The sequence below is a fragment of the Stegastes partitus genome, unplaced genomic scaffold (assembly GCF_000690725.1).
Source record: "Stegastes partitus isolate 25-593 unplaced genomic scaffold, Stegastes_partitus-1.0.2 Scaffold2, whole genome shotgun sequence".
NCBI classification, from domain to species: domain Eukaryota; kingdom Metazoa; phylum Chordata; class Actinopteri; family Pomacentridae; genus Stegastes; species Stegastes partitus.
Genome location: NW_007577733.1, coordinates 1,490,007 through 1,512,602, shown reverse-complemented (window position 1 = coordinate 1,512,602; position 22,596 = coordinate 1,490,007). Strand labels below are relative to the sequence as shown.

The 22,596-nt window shown below is 43.0% G+C and overlaps 1 protein-coding gene across 1 annotated transcript in view; it reads right to left on the bottom strand.

The window, feature by feature from the left end:
* pcdh19 (protocadherin 19) overlaps positions 1–21,407 on the bottom strand; it is a 76,826-nt gene extending 55,419 nt beyond the window's left edge. Inside the window, exons 1-3 of the mRNA XM_008276134.1 lie at positions 21,397–21,407; positions 4,083–7,461; positions 1,181–1,508 (exon numbers count right to left, since the gene is read on the bottom strand). Of these exons, the coding sequence (XP_008274356.1) occupies positions 1,181–1,508; positions 4,083–6,229 (2,475 nt within the window). The 5' untranslated portion in view covers positions 6,230–7,461; positions 21,397–21,407. The remainder of the gene's footprint in view (positions 1–1,180; positions 1,509–4,082; positions 7,462–21,396) is intronic.
* Between the last annotated feature and the right edge of the window lie 1,189 nt (positions 21,408–22,596).

The following is a 22,596-nucleotide window of genomic DNA, read 5'->3' as shown; positions in this document are numbered from 1 at the left end:
AAGTAGGTCTCATTGACCCCTCCGGATCCATCGGTGCCTGGATCTCGCTGGATCATCCAGTCAATATATCAATATCCACCTTGTGTTTCTTGTTTTAAGACCCCCGCTCCCAGACCCACGCCCCCACCTTCTCCTCACTGAATGTCAAGCGGAGATTGGACTCATCAATTACAAGCGAGTGTGTGCATGTGTACATGGAGCTGGAGCTTATTTGCCGCTGTCTGTTTGACTGAGCATGATACACATTCTCATACAAACACACACGCCGATGCACATTTCCTCTCTCACATGCACACAAACATAAATGTCCCGTTTTCCCATGGGATCAAGGAGAAGTGGGTCATGAAGAGATAGAGGGGAGGTTGCCACAAGAATCCAATAGATGAGTTCATATGTACAAAAATCTATAAACTAAAGATCAGCTGGTCGGCACACACCTGTCAGCTTGAATAGTCTTTCAAGTCAGACCTTCGCTGCTCTGCTGGAGCCATGCATGGTATGTCAGGATAATTCAATGGCTGGCTGTGCAGAGCGGCCATGCGGTAACATTGCAGCCAAATGGACGACATACAGATTTAAGCAATGATTATTCTTTCTGTTAGCACCTGAAATGATGTGTGGTGGAGCTGATTAGCTGGGTCAATTCCTCTGGCAGGTGCACAGACTCCTGTTCTTTTTGCAATAGCTCAGCACACACAAATAAAAAAAAGAAAACAAGTGGAGTAAGGGAGGCCAAATAATCCACTTTGTCAGGCCTCCAAATTCTGCTTGGCAAAGCGCTCTCATCACAGGTCAGCTTCAGTGTCTCGGCACTTTGAAATGCCTTGAAGGATTCCACTCAGATCGACTGACATATTGCCATTTCAAATAGCTCAGCTTTTCCATCAATATCAGACGAGCATTTCACTGACACTACATTCTTTGGTAATATGGAATGTTGAATATCACTACAAGTTAAGAAGATCTAAAACAGCATCTCGATATCTCTTTCTTAAGATCTAGTTTGATCAGTGAGACCTTTTAATTATGATAAAAGAAAAATGTCTTCCCTGCTTCTAAAACATTGTATTTAATCACATGAATCAGTTTTGAAATCAATCTCCCCCTTTTACTTTACCCCTAACAAACAAAAGCAGCCCAGCCAAGGATCAAGGACAGAGCACAGTGGATTGTATCTCACCTCTGGCAGTGGCATGCCGTTGATGATGAGGTCTGGCTGCTGGTGACCCTGCCCCGTGAACGGGTGCTGATAGCCATGGTTGGGAGCTGCATTGCGTGAGTTCTGGTTCTCCACGTTGAGGAAGGTGCTCTCGGAGCGCCTGCAGCCCAGCGGCAGGCTCTGCTGGTGGTAGTCGAAGTAGTTGAGCGAGGAGGTGAGAGATGAGCAACTCACCACATTCATCTTGTCTGTCTCCTCAACGTCTCGTGGCACCAAGCGGATGTCATTCTTGCTCAGCTTCTTCTTCTTGCTGGACTTCTTCTGGTTGCCATATGAGTACTCCGCCACCCTGCGCAAGTAGAAGAAACTGAACAGACTCAATAAAGCAGTGTTCTGCCTTCCCCTTCCCTGCCCACACGGTCGAAACCCTCGCCCACCATGCCAGCTAGGGCGCTGTTCGACCATGGGTGCCAGACAAAGGCTCATTGCCTCTGTCCAGGGGTGGAACAGCACACCTAAGTGACTTCCCACTCCCGGCCTGCAATGGAGCTGTCGTCTCTTGTTTGTTTGCATCTGCATGCTCAACAATCGACATGTCACAAACAGGCAGACAATATGCAAACATGCCAAAACCACAGAAGCAAAGCAGGAGAACACAATGATACTGAGCAGCAGCTACCGGTATATGCAATCATATTCAAAGCACACAACCCACACTAATTCCATTTTTTTTCATTATCAAGCGAGCCCACTAGCAATATGGAGTGCAGGAGAACTGCAGATTCAAATTCATTTAGCTGCTCTCTGTGGCTGCTGCAAACTTGAACTGAGTATTTTGACTTTAATAAGAGCAAATGAGCAACACAGCCATGTTTTATCAAAGGATCCTTAGACTGGGGGAAATATCCATTCTTCGCACAGCCTTGCAGTTTTCCACAAGAGAACAGATGCTAAGTACTCTACAGTGATGACTACAAACCTCACTAGACATATTCCACATAATGCTTGATGTTTTTTACCATCTGCATTACTTTAAACTCCAGAATAGGTCATTTTTAACCTTATGGCATAAAGCATATGGGTTATTTCCCACATTAAGCCTACAACTAAACTATGGCTGCCCAGGAAATTGCAATATCAGAAATGCCTCTGCTCCTGTCTCTTGTCTTGTGTGACATGTCTCTGCTACACCAGGCCCCACTGGCCTCTGCTCCACTCTGAAATGCAGCACTAATCCTCTGTCGCTTCTAAAATCACACTGGCTAAGAGGAAGCCCCATTGTAGTTTGTCTTTTTCATTTTTCTTTTAGATTGCATCTTGAAAACAGCTCCCGCCCCCATTCTGCTCCCCCTTGATTCAGAGGCAAGAAAATGGGCAGCTGCAAGGGTGGAAAATACTCCATCTCTTTTTCATTTATCATTTTAACATGTTGTCTCTCTACTCTGTGCCCCAAATTGAAACCTGGGAAGGGAAATCTTCAGAGTCAGAAAGACTGACAGAGGACAAGCAATAAATTGGAGATAACTGCTCCTCATATTCGAGGTGGCGACGAGAAAGCAGAGCACATAAGCGCTGATTAAAGCGCCCAAGAGGGAGAGTGGCTCACACGAGGAGAGTGAAGTACTGGGAGCAGTTTAGAATTTTGAATTTGTTGTCTATCATTGTTTCCTCTTTGAAGAAAAATGTATAGCCAACATTAAAAATGTGACAAAATGTTTTAAAGCAAGGTGTCAGAACATTGATTTCCCTGCATTGCCAATCAGGCTTGAATGAAAACACATTTAGAAACGTGTTTATATGCAAACTGGAGATATGGCTTCCTCTAAATAACCTAAACCTTCCGTGACAGTTGAGTAGTCATGATTTGTGATACAATTTTCTTCAGAGCTACAGAAAAAGAATTTATTTCCTTTTCCAATCCCTGAAATTAACAAAGCGGTTTTTAAAAACAAACACACATATGGGATTATTTCAAACAAAATGACATATAAGAAAAACATCGTTCCTAATCAATACTGGGGGAAAAAATGTCATCGATACTGAAGGAATTTTAGAGCATTTTTTTTTCTTCTTCCCATGACCACTACAGCTTGAAGAATGAAGTTAACTTCAAATCAACAAAATTATGTTTGGAGCAAAATATGATTATAGCTTCAGGTTAAATTCTCAAATCCAATCTATATGTAAATTTATAGTGGTAATGTGGCACAGGGAAATCAAAGCCAGAACTGATGCTCAGATTGATGAACAAAACAGAATATGCAAGATGCAAGGTTGGGGAAAATAATAATAATCTGCTCTTTTCCATGAAACTGTCTTAACAGCTGATGACTCTGATGTGACTCACATCATTTTTTTTTTTAGCTCATCTAAACTAAGGTCATTCTTAAATTGTTATTGATGTTTTATTTTTTATTTAATTTGGTTCCTCCTGGTGCAGGGGAATGTGAATGATCCTGGAGGACTGTCCATAATCACACTAGATTAAAGCTGATAACAGCCAATCAGCCACGGTGGACGTTAAATAATAAATGTCTGGGACTGCTATTGAGCCAGTGGGACGTTAATTGTCCGGCAACACACCCGCAAATTGAACATGACAGTTGAACCGTCGTATTTATGAGTCAATTGGTTACAATGGAAGGATTAAATCCATCAATCACGTATCCCTTACACGGAACAGCGGGCCGCAGCAGAATGTGTCTGATTTAAACAGGCGGTTTTTTTTTTCTCAGTTGTGTTTTTTTTTTCTTCCCTACCTCAATTTCAGCTGTGGAAAGAAAATCTGCAGTCCTCACATTAGGGCCTCTACATGCTGCATGACAAAAGCAAAGCACTGACAACTCTGTCCTCTTTCATTCTTACACACACACACACACACACACACACACACACACACACACACACGGGATGGAGTCAGTACCTGCAGTTATACGTCCGGATCTCCTTATTATCCCTCTTGCACTTGACCGCCACAAAAATCATGGTGATGAACAGGATGGCTGCGATAGAGCCCAGGGCGATGATGAAGATGAGAGACAGGTTGACGGGTCCCATAGGCTCCTGCGCGTTCAGGTCTGGTGAGAGGTACACCACAATGTAGGCCGAGGCGGACAGAGAGGGCTTGCCATGGTCCCTCGCCACCACCGTGATCTCGTAGGTGGATTTGGCGTTTTCTCCAAACATCCTGGTGGAGCGCACCTCTCCGTTCACCTGGTCGATCTCAAAGAAAGCCCTGTCCCCCTCTGAGATGGTGTAGGTCAGCCGGCCGTTCTCCCCCTCGTCGTAGTCGTCAGCCTTCACCTGGGTCACCATGTAACCCACCCCGGCGTTTCTGGGGATGGAAACCTCCGCTGTGCCGTTCACCAGCGGGGGGTTCGTCATCACAGGTGTGTTGTCGTTGACATCCAGCACCACGATGCGCACCGTGGCGTTACTGGACAGGGAGGGGTTGCCATTGTCTCTGGCCAAAACTTTGAAATCAAAAGTCCTGGTGTACTCGTGATCAAACGATCTCATGGAGTAAATGCGGCCTGATGGATTTATGCTGACATATGTGTTTACATCCATGTGCTTAATCTCACCAGGGACTATGGAGTAGGAAACTGTGCCATTCATGCCCAGGTCCGGGTCTTCCGCTGACACTGCGAGCAGACACGAGCCGGGCAGGTTGTTTTCCATCACCATCTCTTGATAGTGTGGCTTAAGAAAGTGGGGAGGGTTGTCATTTTCATCGGTGACTTTGACCACCAAAGATTTTGTGGCGCGTAAAGGAGGGATGCCACTGTCCTCCGCTTGGATGGTCAGGTTGTATGTGTCCTTCTGCTCTCTGTCCAGCCTGCCATCAACAAGTATAGTGGAGAAGCTCTCGTATTCTTGCAGCCTGAACGGAACGTTGCCCTGCAGCCTGCACTGCACTTTGCCGTTTGCCCCGGAATCCTTATCTGACACCCTCACCAGCGCAATGACATATCCACGCTGCGCGTTCTCACTAACTTCCACCATCTCCGTGTTCAGTGAGAGTAAACTGATGACAGGTGGGTTATCGTTCGTATCCATCACGTTTACTGTGACTTTGCAGTGGGCTGGGATGGAGTTGGGACCTAAATCTTTGGCCTGGACGTCGATCTCGTATATTTGCGTTGTTTCATAATCCAAAACACCGTTGACGGTGATGATCCCGGTTCTGGGGTCAATTTTGAAAGCATCCCTCGTTTTCTCGGTGACGTAACTGTTGAACGAGTACACAACCTCTCCATTAGTGCCCTCGTCAGGATCCGTTGCATTCAGGTCTATGACTAATGTATTGATGGGGGAATTCTCCATCACATTAACTGTGTACACCGGCTCATCAAAAACGGGGTTGTTGTCATTAGAATCAATCACCTTGATATTTAACTGGACCGCGCCTATCTTTGGGGGGTCTCCTCCATCTTCTGCGCTGATTTCATATGTATAGTGGGACTGGGTCTCCCTGTCTAACGATTTTTGCACAACAAGCTCTGCGATTTTGGACCCATCCCCTCTGGTCTTTATTTCTAGTCCGAAAAGCTCATTTGGGGTAATGGAATATGATTGCACTCCAAAGATTCCCGAGTCCGGATCGCTTGCCCCCTCTAGGGGAAACCTGGTACCAGGGGAGGCATTCTCTGAAATTTCAATGTCAATGTGGCTCGTTGGGAATCTGGGTGCATTGTCGTTCAAATCCTCTATTTCAACTTTGATGACACAGATCTCCATCGAGTTTGACATCACTTCTAGGGAAATAATGCACTTTGGGTTCTGTCGACAAACTACGTCCCGATCTATTTTCATTTGGGTTGTAAGGATTCCGGCTGGACTCAGTTCCACCCATCGCGGTTCTGAATTGGAAATAACCCTCAAGTACGGGGGCTGTGGTGCAATCTGAAATCCTTGCTTTAGTGCGTCCTTTGTCACGTTTCCAATCACTGACCCGGGCTTCATCTCCTCGTTTATTCCATACTTCAGGTTGATAACAGCTTCAGTCCCGACCCAAAACAAGAGGAACACAGCAGTTAATTGTATTAATTCCATCTCCTTGGTTTGCATTGTACCTGTTGAGTTTTTTTTCTGTCTAATAAAGACCGTGATAATTACGCACAGGGTTGCACGTCAGAGAAAACTAGAAGAATTCAACGAATGAATCATCTCATTGAAATGTCCAGGTGGAGGAAGAAAAAAAAAGTGTTTGGATTTCTCTCGTGTTGTGCAAATTATATCATGATGTGAACGCTACAATTCTAACAAGTAGCCTATTTTACTCTTCTCTGGCTGAGCACATCCTCCGGTCTACTGCAGCGCACGAAACATTGGGGACGACAGAGCTGTGAAAACATGCTGAATCTTCTCACAATAGTGGTTTAGTCGCATAAATCCTTGCAGCTCTCATCAAGCGGCAAACTGCTCTTAGACATGACTCATATGATGAACTGTCCATTTTCAAGTCGTCTGAAAGGAGGAAAATGCTCGGACTGCATAGACACACGCAAAAAAATGAGAATTCCTGTGAGCAAGTCCACAGCAAAAAAAAAAAAAAGAATAAAAATCTTCCGTGCAGATGAAGTAATGGGGGCTCAAAAGTCCGTGTTCAGTTCTCCGCCTTGGTGCCAGTCAGTATTTAAGTCGCATTTTGGATAAACATCTTGTTCTGTGAGATATGTTACAAGCAATGATAAAACATTTCCTCTTCGGTCGAGCTGCCAATAGGCGTTCAAACTGCAAAAAGAAAAAAAAAAGGCACAAAAAAAAAAAAAAAAAAAAAGGATCTGCAGTCACAAAATTATTCAACAGCCTAAGTCCGGATATCTTCTCCTAAAGAACAAGGGTGCAATTGCAGGAATGTCTCATCGCATCACTCAAGTCCCGGTTACCTTTTTTTTTTTTTTTCTTAATTTCCAGCAGATTTAGTCTTTCATCCCCTCTGCAAGTCTGGAAGCTTTTACTTACTAATTAATTTCCTCTCGTACCTCACTTGGAAAGAAAGAGGCTGCACGTATCCCGATTATTAGTCCATGCAACACATTTGAAAAAAAGAAAAGGAGAAAAAGAAAAAGAAAAGATCCGTTGAAAATGTAGCCAAAAGCCAGTGAGAAGAAACGATGCCAGAGCCTAGTGTATGTTCATTTCTCTCTGAGCTGCAGCAAACTGAAGCACACAGAAGCCTATATCCAGGCTGGCTGAGGCAGTAAAAAAAGAAATCGCCACTCGTTGCCAGTAGGCTGTCTAGTTGACTCCAACAAGCGCTCCTCTCGCTTCACTGGTGCACACTGGAGGACGCGCAGCTCCGAGCCGAGCGCTCCGTCTCAGGACCCGCAATCCGTTCAGCCAATCAGGGGTTACACGGGAGGGCTGGAGCTGCTGGTGGGTGGGGCAAAGTACAGCAATGAAACACGGCCAACTACCTGTTCTCCTGCAGATGGACGACTCAACGGGCAATTACAGCGTGAACGTTGAAACACGACGCTGAGTGTTAGATGATCGTTAGAGCTGCGGTTCCAAAAGTAGGGTCTGGGGACCCGTGGGGGTCTTTGAAGAGGGCTCCCATGGGTGTCACAGGAAGAAAAAAAAAGAATAGCAGACTAATTTCTCCCAGCAGAGGCAGAGAGGGATAACTTCCACAGGTTTTTTTTTTTTGCCCTTGTTTTCTCTTCTGCTGCAGCAGTCAATTATATGTAACAAGTCATATTTTACAACACGGACCTTCACCGTGGGGATTCACACTGTGGACTAACATGGAGATAAAGGTTCGGCAACCTCTGCAGGTGTCATTTCCGCGCTTACCTTATATTGCACATGTTCTAATCACGCACGGGCCTGTTGATCTACACAGAAGTTGCAACTTTACGCATTTGGTTACATCATTTGCGTTCAGTGCGCACTAAGTCTGAACTCCAACAACCCCAGGCACCATGGTGAGGCAATTCCTAATTGTACACAAGCATTATAGATGTAGGAGCATGCTGGGGGGAAATCTTGCCACAGGCCAAATCAATATAAACTTATATATTTATATAAATTTCACAAAAATAAAAGCTTTCCCGACAAAATTTTTTACCAAAACTACCAACTATTGGCTACTTCCAATGGTCTTTTTCATACCTGCATGATGACTAATGAATGTAATTGTGGTAAACAGTTCTAGCTACAGAAAGCCTACATAGAGCGAGTTGCAATATAGTGAAAATAATTTTATGGCATGGAAAATTATAAACGGCCTTCATTGTATGGAATCATTTGTTGAGAAGGTTAATAATGAGGTGGGTGGACTATGACCTGCAGCTTGCCGCTAATCATCATGATAAAAGGAACAATAACGCATCAATTATTAGCCATTATTCAAAGCGTCCCTTCTCTCTTATCTCCGTGTAATTCAGACTGACATCATGTGGCTCCGTGTGATGTGAACAATTCATTACCGGTACATGCCAGGCAACACAAAACTACACAGTCACCGAGCAAGGGGTTGAGCAGAAAGTTCATCTGTGCGCATACTGCAGCCTCCCTCAAATCTCACTCTTCTCATTCAGATAGAGGCACACAAACACACGCACAGACGCAGACGCACACACACACCCTCCTCCCATGCAGCCAGTCTGCCTTCCAGCCTCACCGGCGCGCTCCGCCGCCATCGCATCCTGAGGAGGTTCAGGCCAGTTTCAAAGTCACAAGGGTGACACCTAGCGTCCGCAGCCGCCGCAGCTCCATCCTGCTCCTCCAGCTCTGTCCACTTTTTCTTTTTTCTTTTCTTTCTTTTTTACCCCCCTTTCAGACTGTTTCACCCCAAATGAAAAACAACAGTGTGCCACAAGAATAACAATGAAACACACCGGCGAATCAATTTCCTCTCTATATTGGAATAGAAGTCTGCAGTTTGACCACAATTAATATTCTGTCCAAGAGGTGAGCCGAGCCATATCCAATCATTGTTAATCAATAAAGAGTGATTGAACTCTATATGGAAAGGAGAATAAGGTCATTGTTGTGCAATATGGAGATGCAGTTTACCTCATTTGTTTATTTTTGCTTTTCATTTCAAGTGACCAGCACCTTCGCCAGGCTGATTTTAGTGTATTTTTGTAACAAAACACTGTTCAGACTATAATATATTAACACCTACAGGACTGAATCTTACAGGTCACCGGAGCAAAGGAAATTATCGTCCTTAATAGTTTAGAATTACTCAGCATCAAAACGGCTGCTGAAGATGAAGAAAGGTGAAGCCGCAGCTAATAGAATCACTGCTAAATGCCTCCGATCCAGTAAATAACCTCCCCCCCTTGCATAATGCAATCACATCTTCACAAACATCAACAAAGCAACTTGTTTGCTCGACCGAAGTACTTTTCAAGACATGTTGCAGTCGCACAACGAGAGCGCCAGAAGAATCTTTAAGCTCATAAATTCTTCATGCCAGCGAGTTAAACAACCGTAGGCGATGGCAGGGGACTTTTCTTCTCCTCGGGGGCTTTCTGAATGGTCGTATGCACAACACAGTGCAAACTGCATTTTGTACTTCTGTCGGTCTGACAATTGTGTTGCAGAGGCTTGCAGTGTTTGCTTGATTGTATGAACAGGTGCAGGTTCTCCCCTGCTAACTGTCAATTAAAGTAATGAGCAGCACCAAGATGTGCTTTCATCCTCACATGATGTCTGTGGACGGACAGGAGACAATAAATGGGCATATGGACTTGTTGTTGTGGCACCTTGTGTATTTCATGTATTTTTCAAGGCGTCAAGACAGCGAGCTGGTTCTCGTTAACAGTCTGAGGCATTAACCCAACGCTGTCAGGTTAAAGCATCCTTGACTGGTTCGCTTTGGAGATCCACAGTACATGATGGGGGCTAAGAGGGTTAAAAATGCTGCAGATGTTTCTCCCCCTGCAGATGAGTGCAGTGTGAATAAAGGCAACATCAGCGCCTAGAGCAGCAGGGTTGATCGTAAACTATAGCAGTAATTTAGCCACAATGTATTTCTTTCTCTCAGAGAGCGGTGGCATATTTCATTTATGAGCTACAATCTACCTCAATATACTTCCTGCTGTTGATGTTCCTTTGTGTCCTTTATTGATTTTCACCGCTACGTTAAAATACTTAAAGTTTTCTGTTGTGAGCGGTGTGGCATTGACTGTTTAGCATCAGTGTTTATTTTCAACGCGATCATTTGTTGGGAGGGGGGGAGAAAAAAAGAGAAAAAGAAAGGGAAAACTCATTGTGAGAAGGTAACGTGTTTACTTGTCCACTGATTCATTAAACTGTCAGTAAAGCTCAGGAGCACCTGGCTGGCCACACTCTGTGCTTGTCTCAGTACAGTATATGTACCAGTATAGCTGCACTCAGAGAAGACATGAAGCGTTCACTTTAATTGTGCATTAGGTGAAGTTTGAAAGTAATAATTTAATTCATTATCATTACAGACATGCCAGTACATTCTTCAACCCTTAAGACAATGCTGTCAAGATGGCAGAAAAACAGGTGTCCACATACACTTTAATGAGTTAATGTCACATTTTCTATTCCAATCTAAGCAGTCCGACTTTGCTGTTCTTGAACAATGTGCAGAAAATGAGTGAAATTATTGAAACTCCAAACACAGTGACCTGCACTGACGTGTTATGATTGTTTAATGTCAATCAACATGGGCGTATACCTTGCAGAAAAAATCTAATATCTTTTCAACCACAATAGGATATTTCTCAATCTGCTATGAAGATGCCGTCTAAATGTTTTTCCTGACATATGTGTAGCACTGCACTGCGAGCAATTTAAAGAGGTTTGCTCTTAAACTTGAAGACAGAAGGCAGAGCTAGGCTATTTAAGTCCATGGGAATTTCACAACCTCGCATCAGTTTTGAGTATATTTGAAGCATTTGTGGTGGAAAGCTTGAACCAGCGCAGTTGAAAGTACACAGAGAATGACTGATTTTATTTCGTATCAGTTTTTTCTCTGCTGCCAAGGAATGGCACACGTCTGTAGTCTGTCCCTGCTGCTTGCTTGGAAAGGAATATCTAAGCTTCTCTGACAGATGCTGGCATTATCACCTCTATGTCCTGCCCAGCGCTGGATCTTGGCCCATGCACAGACATGGACTTAGAGGAGCTAGCATAAGACAGCAGAGACACTGGCGCATTGATTCTGAATGGGCAAGATGGCCATGCTTATTTTGGCTGGAGCTGAAGATGATGTTATTATTATGGTCCTCACCCATACAGCTTCTCAAAAAATTGATTCCTCCTGAGCACCCCTTGCCAGAGGCATTAAAAGGAAGGGGAACTGACAGGCTTAATCTATGGGCCTCTCGTCAATGACGATACGCCCTCCACTCCATTCCACACTGTGCCTGTCCATGATACATCAATTAGTATCAACTCTCCCCATCCATCTGAGAGTTCACAGAGTCCCTTGGGCTTACCAACATGGCAACAAGTACAATTGAACAGCAAAATGGGATCCTTTTTCTGCTCTTCAGCAACTATTTTCTGATGTGCTGGTGGCTGTTGTGCGACTTTTAATTTAATCCTGCTTTTAATCCTAATTTCCCCAAAGCACTGGCCTGGGACCCCTTCGTGGCTGAGTTGAGAAAGAAAGAGCACAGTGGCTACAGCTTAGCTTTGTGTCGTTCGTTCTGTTAATACCACTCAGCACCATTTCCTTCCCTCCCCGTCACTTCTCTGCGAATCAGTGAGTGGAAATAAAGTATATGTATTTTGTTTGTGCCAATTTAGAGAGCTGTGCTTTTCTCTATTATCTGCTGGAGTGTTTGCATAGAACAAAACTTTTCTCTAGACTTCAGATGACAAACTTGTCGGGCACAAATGCTTCCTCGCTCCTCAAAAGCTGATTTTCACATGGATCGATCAGCCATGACTTTAAAACTTCCTCCCCGGTATTGTGTAGGTCCCCTTTGTGCTGCCAAAACAGCTCTGACCTGTTGGTGAGTGGACACAGCACCTCTGGGGGTGTTTTGTGGCATCCAGCACCAGGCAGTAGATCCTTTGGGTCCTGTGGGTTGCAGGGTGGAGCCTCTGTGGATCGGGCTCGCTCCGGCACATCCCGTGGATGCTCGATCAGACTAGGATCTGGGGATTTTGGAGACCAGGTTAACGCCTCGGGCTCTTTGTCGTATTCTGTGAGCTGTTTCTGAGCAGTTTTTGCAGCGTGGCGGGCACATTGTCCTGCTGTTGCTATGAGGGTGTGTGCTCGGTCTGGAACATCCACGTGAATCCCAGGACCTGCAGAATATTGAGTTTTAATTAAATTATCGATGTTACACGCTTTAAGCTGTCAGTGGTGTTGATGTTGTGGCTGATTGGTGTATCTGATCTGGTTTATTTTTGTAAAACGTCAGAGGTTTTCTTGAACAGCTTTCCAACCGTTCTAATGAAATGACAGCTCTTGCCTTGCGTTGTCACCAAAGCAGAAAATGGATGCAGATGGTCTGGTAGTAGAATGGAGGTGGCCCTTGTTACATACAGATGCAAATGAATGAAAGAATGGCTGAATGGGGCTGTTTGAAGTTGCATGGTTGGTGGGGCTCCTGATCATCAAAAGCTACATTGATTTAATATGCAGTTTGTTGATGTTTAAACAATTAATAATTTGTAACCCAATGACCCATTTGCTTCTGAAATGAAATATGTTTAAGAGAAGCTTGTTCTATTTGTGCATAATTGGTTTAGCTATTTATGCTGTTAGATGGCAATTAACAGACTTTGTTTACAATCCTCTCATGTTTAGAGCCAAATGTGCTCTCAGTGTTTCTATTTGAATGTCTGTATGATAAATAGCAATTTAAACTCTAAATGGCTATTTGTTCAAGTGGAATTATAGTTTTAGAACATTTGCAATTCACTGCATTGTATGTTGTTATTGAATGCCATTTCTGTAATTTCCTAATTTTAAAATTGCTCTCCAGCAAAATTAGGTTTACAAAGTTCAATGGAAGAGCAATATAGACAGTTTGTTGCCATGGCAGCTGCCCCAATAATTTTTTTCCTCTTTTAATTTCTTAAATATAGACATGAATATCACCTAGCAGGATGGAAAATAACAGGAATATGCTTGTGGAGGCAGTTTATAGAGCAGTAGAATGTAACACAGATAACCATTATAACAATTAATGAGATTAATTATATATTCAGAAACATTCTGCAGTATAGGGCATACCGTGAACATTTTGGTCCATTCATTGATTTCCTCCTCTCTGCCTGCAGTTGTATTCTAAAAAGAGAGGAGAGAAAAAAACCCCGTTTTACAGAGTGTTTGGAGCCTTGTGTCATTCTCGATATTTACCATTTACAGTAGTGTTTCTCCCAAATCAACAAAGTGCTTCTTTTAACACATTTCACTCTCCTCTGAAAAGGACTGACCTCCGAGAAGCATTCCTGAATTGGGAAAATCGAACATTTTACAGTAGCTATGAATGCTTTAAGCAACCTGAGGCAGTTCAAAAATGATCATTGAGTCAGTCTGTTTTGGACCACATCTCTCTATATTGATTACACATTTTGGAGCCGCATGTTGTCGAATGCTCGACTCTTTAAACCATGATATTTAACATTCCTTCCCCGTTTCCATAGCATGAAGCACAATAGGTCTAATCACAAGCGCAATACCATGCCAGAGATGTCATTTTGATCTGATTACTCCCGTGTGCAAAATCAGCTGTCTTTGTTAGGAAGCCTGGGCCCATTCAAGAAATAAAAAAAAAAACACAAATTTGGAAAAAAAAATCACACAATAGACAGGATCTGTGAACACACAAATTTCTGTTCACCTGGTGTACGGTCAATTAGCTTTGTGTTGCTGTGTTTATTCAGTGTCAGCTCTGATTAATAGGCACAACATGGTGGATAGAACACCTGAAAATGTAGTGTGGTGCCTGGGTGGGACACTGTTGCCATCTGATACCATCTCAACAACATGGCACTTATCTCGTCAGGCCCTCTTGGGGGTGCTTACAGCTGTTTTCTCGTCAAGACAAATTAGTTTGGCTGTGTACCTTTTTCATCCCCTCAGAGCGGAGCGGTGAACGGAGACGTCATGGTCACTACATCGAGGTGGGCTTTTTCAGCTGCCGTGTGCTCGGTCATGCCCAGCTGCATTTCATATGCAGTGTTCTCTGTCATTTTTATGTAAATATGTTTATTGATCTTTGTGTATATAACCTATGGAGGCAAGAAGAGGATAACATATTGTTGGGGGTTTTTATTCCTCTCTAATCTGTCTATCTAATCTAATATCCAAAATGTTCTGAGCGGCTGGGGCTGATTTAGCCATGGTAATACTCTAAATCCTGACTAGCCTGACTGGTCTGTGTGCTGTAAAAAGAGACAACGAGGTTATATTCACAGATGACAACTTCCTCCACACAACCACATACTACCCATGCTCCCTGCCTGCCATCTTTCTATCTATTCTTTCTTAAACAGCTGCACATATTTTTATTTAAGACAGAAACCTTAGTGAGAAGGTTATTGTCTCTCTTTAACAAATGCTGACTTCCTGCTGATAAAAAAGGAGTTTCGGTTAAGAAAATGTCATTTTTCGTTTACACTGACCATGACAGTGTTGTTAGTAAACCCCAGGCGGGCGAGCGGAGCCACCCCTGCGGGCGCCCATATGTTGTCTGCGTGATAGATGCAGTCGCATGAGGAAGGGTCATGTTTATTGCTTTTCATAATGTGCCACCAGTGCCGTCGTGGTAATGAGGATTTTGCCCTATGATTGTGCCAGTTTAAAATGTTACACTTCATCACCTTAATACTGGGCTGCAGGAACATTTGATGGCACAGGCTCCATAAGGCTGGCCACAAATTAGTAGGTCTTGTTATTTCAACATTAGCTTGTCAACACCTCATCTTAATTTCACAGCTGAACCACATCTGAACCATATAAATGGAGACCCTGAACGCTTTGGCTGCTTATGTCGAGGAGAGATAGGAGGTGAGAGTGTGTGTGGGTGTAAGCACACAGGCGCATTTGTGTCTATGCCACTATGTATGGATGCGAGTGTGTGTGCGTGTCAGCATGTGTCGAAAAGGCATTCTCCTCCTCAGAGAGATATGAATTCAAAATAACAGACACAGAGATAGAAATAGAGGGAGAGAGTCAGGGAGAGTGAGTGAGAGAGAGTGGAGAAAAAAAATAATCTCATGCTATGTTATCCCTGCAAAACCTGACAAACCACCCCCGAGACTGATCTGGCTTAGCATTCAGTGTGGTTAGGGGCTTGTTTGTGCTCCTATGATTGGAGCAGGCTGGCTAAGTTGGCCTCATAACAGTCCAGTCACAGTGGAGCCCCAGTGGAGTAACGCTGCCTGGGGATGGCAGGCCTGTCTCTATCTGGCCACAGATATCAATAAAGGCAGCAGTGCAGTCTTCTGGGAGGCTGGACAGTCCAAATTTCTCCCCCGAAGGTGGGTTATTAATTGTCGCGATGTTGTATGTGGTCTGTTTGCACAACATGTTTTTTTTTTTGTGGAACATTTTGAATTCCAGGCATGTATCCCAGAATGCAATTAGTCCTCCGCCATTAGATCAAGCGACACATGTCTTCTTGCCTCGTGCCTGGTCTGGAATTACGGTGAGGGGAGGGAGAAAAGAAAGAAATTAGTATGGAAATTAGCTGTCTTCAAAGCCTTTGGCGTTAAAGGTGGTGTAAGGTGCTACAGGAAGGTGGCAGTTCCCTTTGCAGATATCCGAGTAGCAGAAAAACGCACGGATGCAGGAGGATTGACTTCCTTGGTAGACTCATATCCCTCTGTGCAATGTGCGATTAAGGAGATGGCACATGAAAGGCACATCATGCTGTTCAGTATACTCTAATTGTGCATTCGGTACAGAGTGGTCTGGGGTAAGCAGATTGTATTTTAGTATGACACACTGATTTTTGATCCATGGAGAGTTGGAGGTCCTTAACATTTTAAAATAAACATATTAGCGTTGGTAATCTTTACCTAATGGAACCAAGCCCAGGCGTGAGAGATGAGTCTGGTTTGCATTCTGATCCTTTCCTCACTTCTTCAGGGGAATTAGGAGTGATGACAAACTGGCACATATTGAAGCTATGCTGCAGTAAACTGTGGGGTCTTTAAAGGTTCAGGAGGTTTATATCAACCAAAATTTGAAAATTAATGCTCAAATTGTACATAGCAATGTACATTTTCCAAAACCCTGACAGCATGTTTTACTTTGGACTATTGAGTCGCAGCTTTAAGACTTCAGATTCCATGACACCGTTCAGGGCAGATGCTGACGGCTACAGCACACATAAGAAGTCCACAATTAAGCCAACTTTAAAGGTAAAGTTGGCATCTTAGCTTATGTTGAAATTCCTGACGATCTTATTAGGAGTATAAGAGAATAAACCGCACAACCTACAGATCTGAGGGAATCACGGGACATTTAGAAAAGTAAAACATACTTTTTGTTTATTACCAAATAAATTATGCAAAGACATAGTAGAGTTTAATATCTAAACTGGTGGCACAGTGTTGCTCTGCTGTGCGCTGGTGCTAGTTATATGCTTGAGCTCAATGTTCTTTTGAGATGTGTTATCAGCTGCTCTGAACATTGTGCTACAGTGTGGTAATGTGTGAACAGTGTAATGGTGTCTTGGCCCATCACTTGCAGTGTGGTACGGTACGATTCCAATATTTACTGAAACAGTATGCTGTGTTTTATAGTTTTGGGACTGTTGACTTATTCACAACTTTCTAGTAGCTTATGACGGAGATGAGGTGTGTGGTCGTGTGTTTATTTAATTGGTTGCTTGCTGCATCAATTTGAACCGAATTTGCATTTTAACCTTTATTTTAAGAAATTGATCTAACGTGTTGTTTTTTTGTTCACAGCAACCAGCTTCACACTTAGAGATACCGTCGTTTGCCACAATACTAAATAATGAAAAAGGCCACACATGGTTGCTTTCCAAATGGAACTAATAGAAGTATTTACTGATTTTATTGCCAGGATGACATGGGCAGTGCCCTCCAGAAAATATCTGATCATTACAAAACTGACTCTTGTGATTTTTTTCTTTTCCTTTTAGCCTTTTAGCCACTGTGTCTGGGATCGGAGGAGCTACTTGGTTTAAGGTAAGATCACAGCAGTGGTTAAAAGAAGGGAACGCTGCTGTTCTTTCTCCACCTTTGCTTCTGTCAGCTAACAGTTATAATTGGCATGTCCACTAGAGGTCCTTGTCAGGTAATCAGGTCATAATTGTTATTAGAACAAACAAGCAGTGCTGTCTTTTTCTTTGGCGTGGGCTGCATAGTTGACAATTACACATCCATTTAAACAATCAGCCCACTTATAACTCTTCTTTAATCTTCAGACTACAGCCACTGCTTGATTAGTGTTCACTGGCCAATGACAAAGAGTGGTGTAAGTGTAAGAGAGCTGTCTCAAAATTAGGCTACACATATTCATAAATGTCAAGGTAATATCTCTGTTTCTATTTCAGCCACATGTTGCTTCATTTATTCAATACAACCTCAAGGTATTCTAAGGTCATTATTACCTGAATATTTAAGATAATTGCTCTTTCTACAGCCTCCTGGCTTCATTATCTCTCGTACTATGTAGTTCGGTGGTGTTGCTTATTTTGGCAGAAGGCAATCTGGCCCCGAGGCTATGGGGATTCCTTTCCCCCATGTGTCAGCTAATGTTTACCGAGGCCTGAGGACTGAGGATGGATCACAGGATTTCATAATCCACTGCCCGTACAGTGGAGCAAGGGCAAAAAAATAATTCTCTTTGTGTCAACAGTTGTTTCATTCATGGGTAATTTCCCCATAGCTACCCTCATGCAGCAGTCAGAGATAGAGGCAGCGAGAGAGAGAGAGAGAGAGAGAAAGGAAGAGATAGCAAGAGAGATGTCCACACTCAAGTGCTCTGCTTCCCTGGAAACTGCTTCATGATTTGGTTGTAAAGCCAGGCTATTTGTATTCCACCTGAGTTGTTCCTTCTCATTCATGTGTTTTAACCAACCATGTATTTGAATTTATGAGAGCTATATAAGTCAAGATGCAGATGATGTCAGCAGTTCTTTAAAGGGGGGTGTGGGGGGCAAGAACGACACTTTGCTGGAATCGCTACTCAACAGTTTTCTTCTTGCTCCCTGGGCTCTGGCTATCTTCCAAGACGTAGTTCAGGATCAATGCACCGTGGAAGTGAACCCTGAATGGCAGCACTGGTGGTAAAACTCACTCAGACCTGAGCATCGACTGTGTAACTGAAACGTGAGATATTCCACATGGTACAGAGCAGCAGTGCCTCTTCTTTAATATTTCTTTTTGCTTTTATTTTGTGACTCTAGAGGTGGTGCTTCTCAAATATGTTGTTTTTATCACACATTAGAAACTGAAATAGGACAGTTTTTATTCTTCATAGGTGGCTGGTAAACATTCAGTTTGTCTATGACACCTAACAAACCTGCTGAATGCGTATCTTTCAAATAAAACTTGTTTTTTTCTTGTTTTCCTGAATATTTTAAATGATTAATTGTTTACATCTTTGTTCATTAGATTACATTTTTCTTCTTTCTAGGCTTTAATTCATTGTTCGGTTGCTTTGTGCAATTCTGCAGGGTACTTCTAAATTATGCACTCTGCAACTATCACACACAGACCATTTTTCTTACTACCGGCCACCTTATTAAGTCTAGTCAAACAACAGAGGAGCTAGAAACACCTTCTTTCAGCCTCTCCTGCAGCCACACTGTTAAACTTCCCCATCAATATGTGTTTATACTGCTGTCCTCCTCTGTCCCTCAGTGATCACAAAGGTGGAACAACTCCACACTGTGGGCGAGCCATCATGGCCCCTTTGCAGACCTCAGGATGTACATTCAATACACACCCATGTACTTTTTCTCTCCTCAGCTCTTGACTGATATCTGAGCTGCACAGGACTGCAAAAGCAGGATCATCTTAAGGTGGATAAAGAAGAACTTTCACTATCATAACCCTGTGGATTAACTGGTCCCCTCACTATGCTGATATGAAAGTGCACTGCATTGCAGGCACGGCACACGAGCATTGCAGGCAGAGTATAAACTGTAAGTCAAAGGTGAATTGTTTGGCACTGTGAATAGGCAACTGATAGTGTTTTGTTAGCTGACAGGTACGCTGGCAGTATTGTGCACTCAATACTTCGTTGTTGATGTAAATCACATAATGGAGAACAGAACAACTGATGGCAAAACAAATGAAAACAATGAAATTACCACTGACATTCCATCAATAGCAACAATAAAGAAATAATAGCAGGAAAATGAAATAGCGCAGCAATAACAAGAAAGCAAAAACAACATTGACAAAACATTGAAAACATCCTGTACTATTTGCGACTACCACTTAACGTGGCTACTTCTATACGTCTAACACGCACTGTATGCTGCGTTAATGTCATATTGCACTGACTGAGGTTTTGATGGCAAATAAACGATCACATCAGCCTCCCAGTGGTTATTACTGGATATAGGAGAAATCTGAAAATTTCTGACAGCTGTAATTTCTCCCATTTCCTAGAAAGAAAGCATCAAACAAACAAACATCAACATTTCAGCAAAGCAACACTGTTAGTGGTTCAGTGTAAACAGAATCCAATATTAACACAACTACAATTGATCCTGTTCATTTAAATGGAGCTACGCAGTTTGTTTAAATGTGGTTTAGCTTGTCAATTAACAGCTATGTGATTCAATTACAATCGCTAATTTCTTCTACTTTTCCGTTTATGTGGTGTGAGTAAACGGCTGGCATAGTAAATAACTATTTTTGAATGACTGGGAGGGCTTGTAAGGTAACAAGAGGATGTTTTCATTTCCTTCCTGGTCTCCTAAAATGGCACGGATTTAACAACAACCCCACAATGCCTCTGAATATTCCTGCACTCTGTGATATTCCTCCTCCCAAAGAAAGTCCTGATGAAGTTGAAGGCCATATAGGAGGCAGAAAGGTCATGTCTACTATAGGAAAATACAAGAAAGTGACTCAGCATAGTCTCACTTTGGCAGCTTTGAATTAAGCTCACTGTAAAGGTAACCTGATTAGACATTCCTCCGACCGTCGCAAGTTAAAGTGCATCTCACAACCTCGTATGTCACTGTACAAGCTGCACTGCCCGCCATTGTGCCTAAAACTAATTTTCCGAATAAATACTTAATCTGTAGTTTATCATGCCAGAAAATTCCCCGGCCTATAAAGGCTATCAATAGCAATACTGTGGCTTTTCCGTTCTATATGAGATAGTTGTGAAATATGGATCTCCGTAAAATGGCATCAGAGACCCTTCTATCAGAACACATTCATTGATTTAACTCCTGTGTTCTCATATGTTTCATTAACTTTTGCAAGAAAATGATTGATTTTAACAGTATGAGATCTAGTTCAGCTAGGGGCAGTGTTAAATTGAATTTAGGTCTCAGGTTGATAGACTATTTGTTTACAGTATTTACACCCGGTTATTATGTGTGTGTGTGTGTGTGTTTGTGTGTGCATATGGATGTGCGCAAACAAGTTTATACATGTCAGAGTTAATAGACATGATGTCTGCAGAGCATTTTGTTTTTCTCACAGTAGGCACCAGATGCAAGGAGGAAGGCTTGGCTTCATTTTCACCTGCCTCAACCAAACACAGCGACTATATCACATTTCCTGCTACAGTCACCAAGACTAATTTATGTCAAACTGCCACCTCACTGGTGAGAAGTGACTTCTGAGATTCCACTATAAACAAAACAATCTGCAAGTGTAATACATGAGCAAATCTGAAGATGATGTACAAATCTGCCATTATAAACCGACAGCAACACTGAAGCCATAATTTTGCATTAAAAAAAAAACAAACAAACAAACAAAAAAAAACAAGCACCAGCGAGGCCGATGCCCAGCACAGCGGCTGCCCCGCCTGACTGGAAGCTCACAACTCCTCAGTGTTAGATAAGGTTGTAATAAGATATAGTCAAAGCCTGGCAACTAATCTGATATTTCACCTCAGTGAGAGATAGGAAAGATATAAAAACGTATTAGGAGTGGGCACTAAGAGGATTAGAGTATGGAAACGGATGTGTGCTGGCGTTTTAATCCACTCATGCTTAACCCTTTCAAGCTGCCCAATCTGCCACACACAAACAATGATTATTTAGTATTGCTTTTGATGGAACCGTTGCTCTTGTTTCAGGCCAGTAATTCTCCACACTCACACATCCCACCCTCTCTCTTTTAATTTGATTTTGTGTGGGGGGGGGGGAAAAAAAAAAAAGGTGAGCAGTGGACTGACAGAGCTCAGGTTTGATTAAGATTCTCTGTCCTGTGACAACGCTGCATGGGTCTGTCTCCGGTGAATTACTCTGGATTGAAGATTGACATTTGGTGGTTGGTTTAACAGCTCTGTGTGTGTGTGTGTGTGTGTGTGTGTGTGTGTAGCATTTGTTTCCACGTCCATTTGTTCAGGTTGAACCTGTGTATCTCTGAGCAGCCACCCACAGAACTGGGCCTTTTATGTTTTACATATGTGTGCGTGCACCTAAATGTGTCCCTGTCTGTGTATACACCGAGCGCTTAGTGGCTTAGTGCAACCTAATCTCACATAGCCACACTTTGAGGACGCGAGATTAAGTACAACCAGACTGTAGAGGGCAATTAATCTTCCTTCCACATCCAGGCAGCCGCTTTAATTTTGGTGCGGGCTGATCATTGCCAGCATTTGCTGTGTGAAAGGTGAAAAAGCACGCATTTGACCTTTTGACATATGTTAAAGCTGATATTAGTTTCAGGGGGACAATAGCATCAAGGGGCCTTTCAGGGGGGATCATTGCAGTCAAAATGAAGTCATCACTCTGGGAGAGACAGCTGTTACATGGCTTATGAGTAGCCAAGCCCTAGAGCAGTCCTATTCTGTCATCCAGGTTTGCCCTTAAGGGTGGCGCCCGGCAGCCCACCAATCGTCACTCTCTGTTGGGACATGACCCCCGTGACAGCGAGCTCTGAGGAAGCACATGTACCCTACAGAAGGGCACGGCCATTAATAAATCGTAGTCAGTGGTGGGTGGCGGAGACGGGGAGAAATAACAGGTGTCAATCTTCATTAAATGTGATCTGCCACCTCTCCAAATTCCAAATTATTCCCCAATTAAGAAGAAAAATGAAGGCAAGGATGCTCCCTGAATTTGACATCCTAATTAATTACTTCCTTCACATGAAGAATTGACTCATACTTCATGTCACCTTGGAGCCCTCTTGTGTGTTTTGAATTGCAAAATTAGCCAAAAGAGCTCGCAATGAAATAAAAGTTTCCCAAGTAGGGATGGCTTTAAAATGTTTTGACAACTTATAATAATGTAGGGATATAATATAATTATCGTTCGCTGTTTAATTATGTCTAATGCGTAACTCGATATGTCAAGGTATTT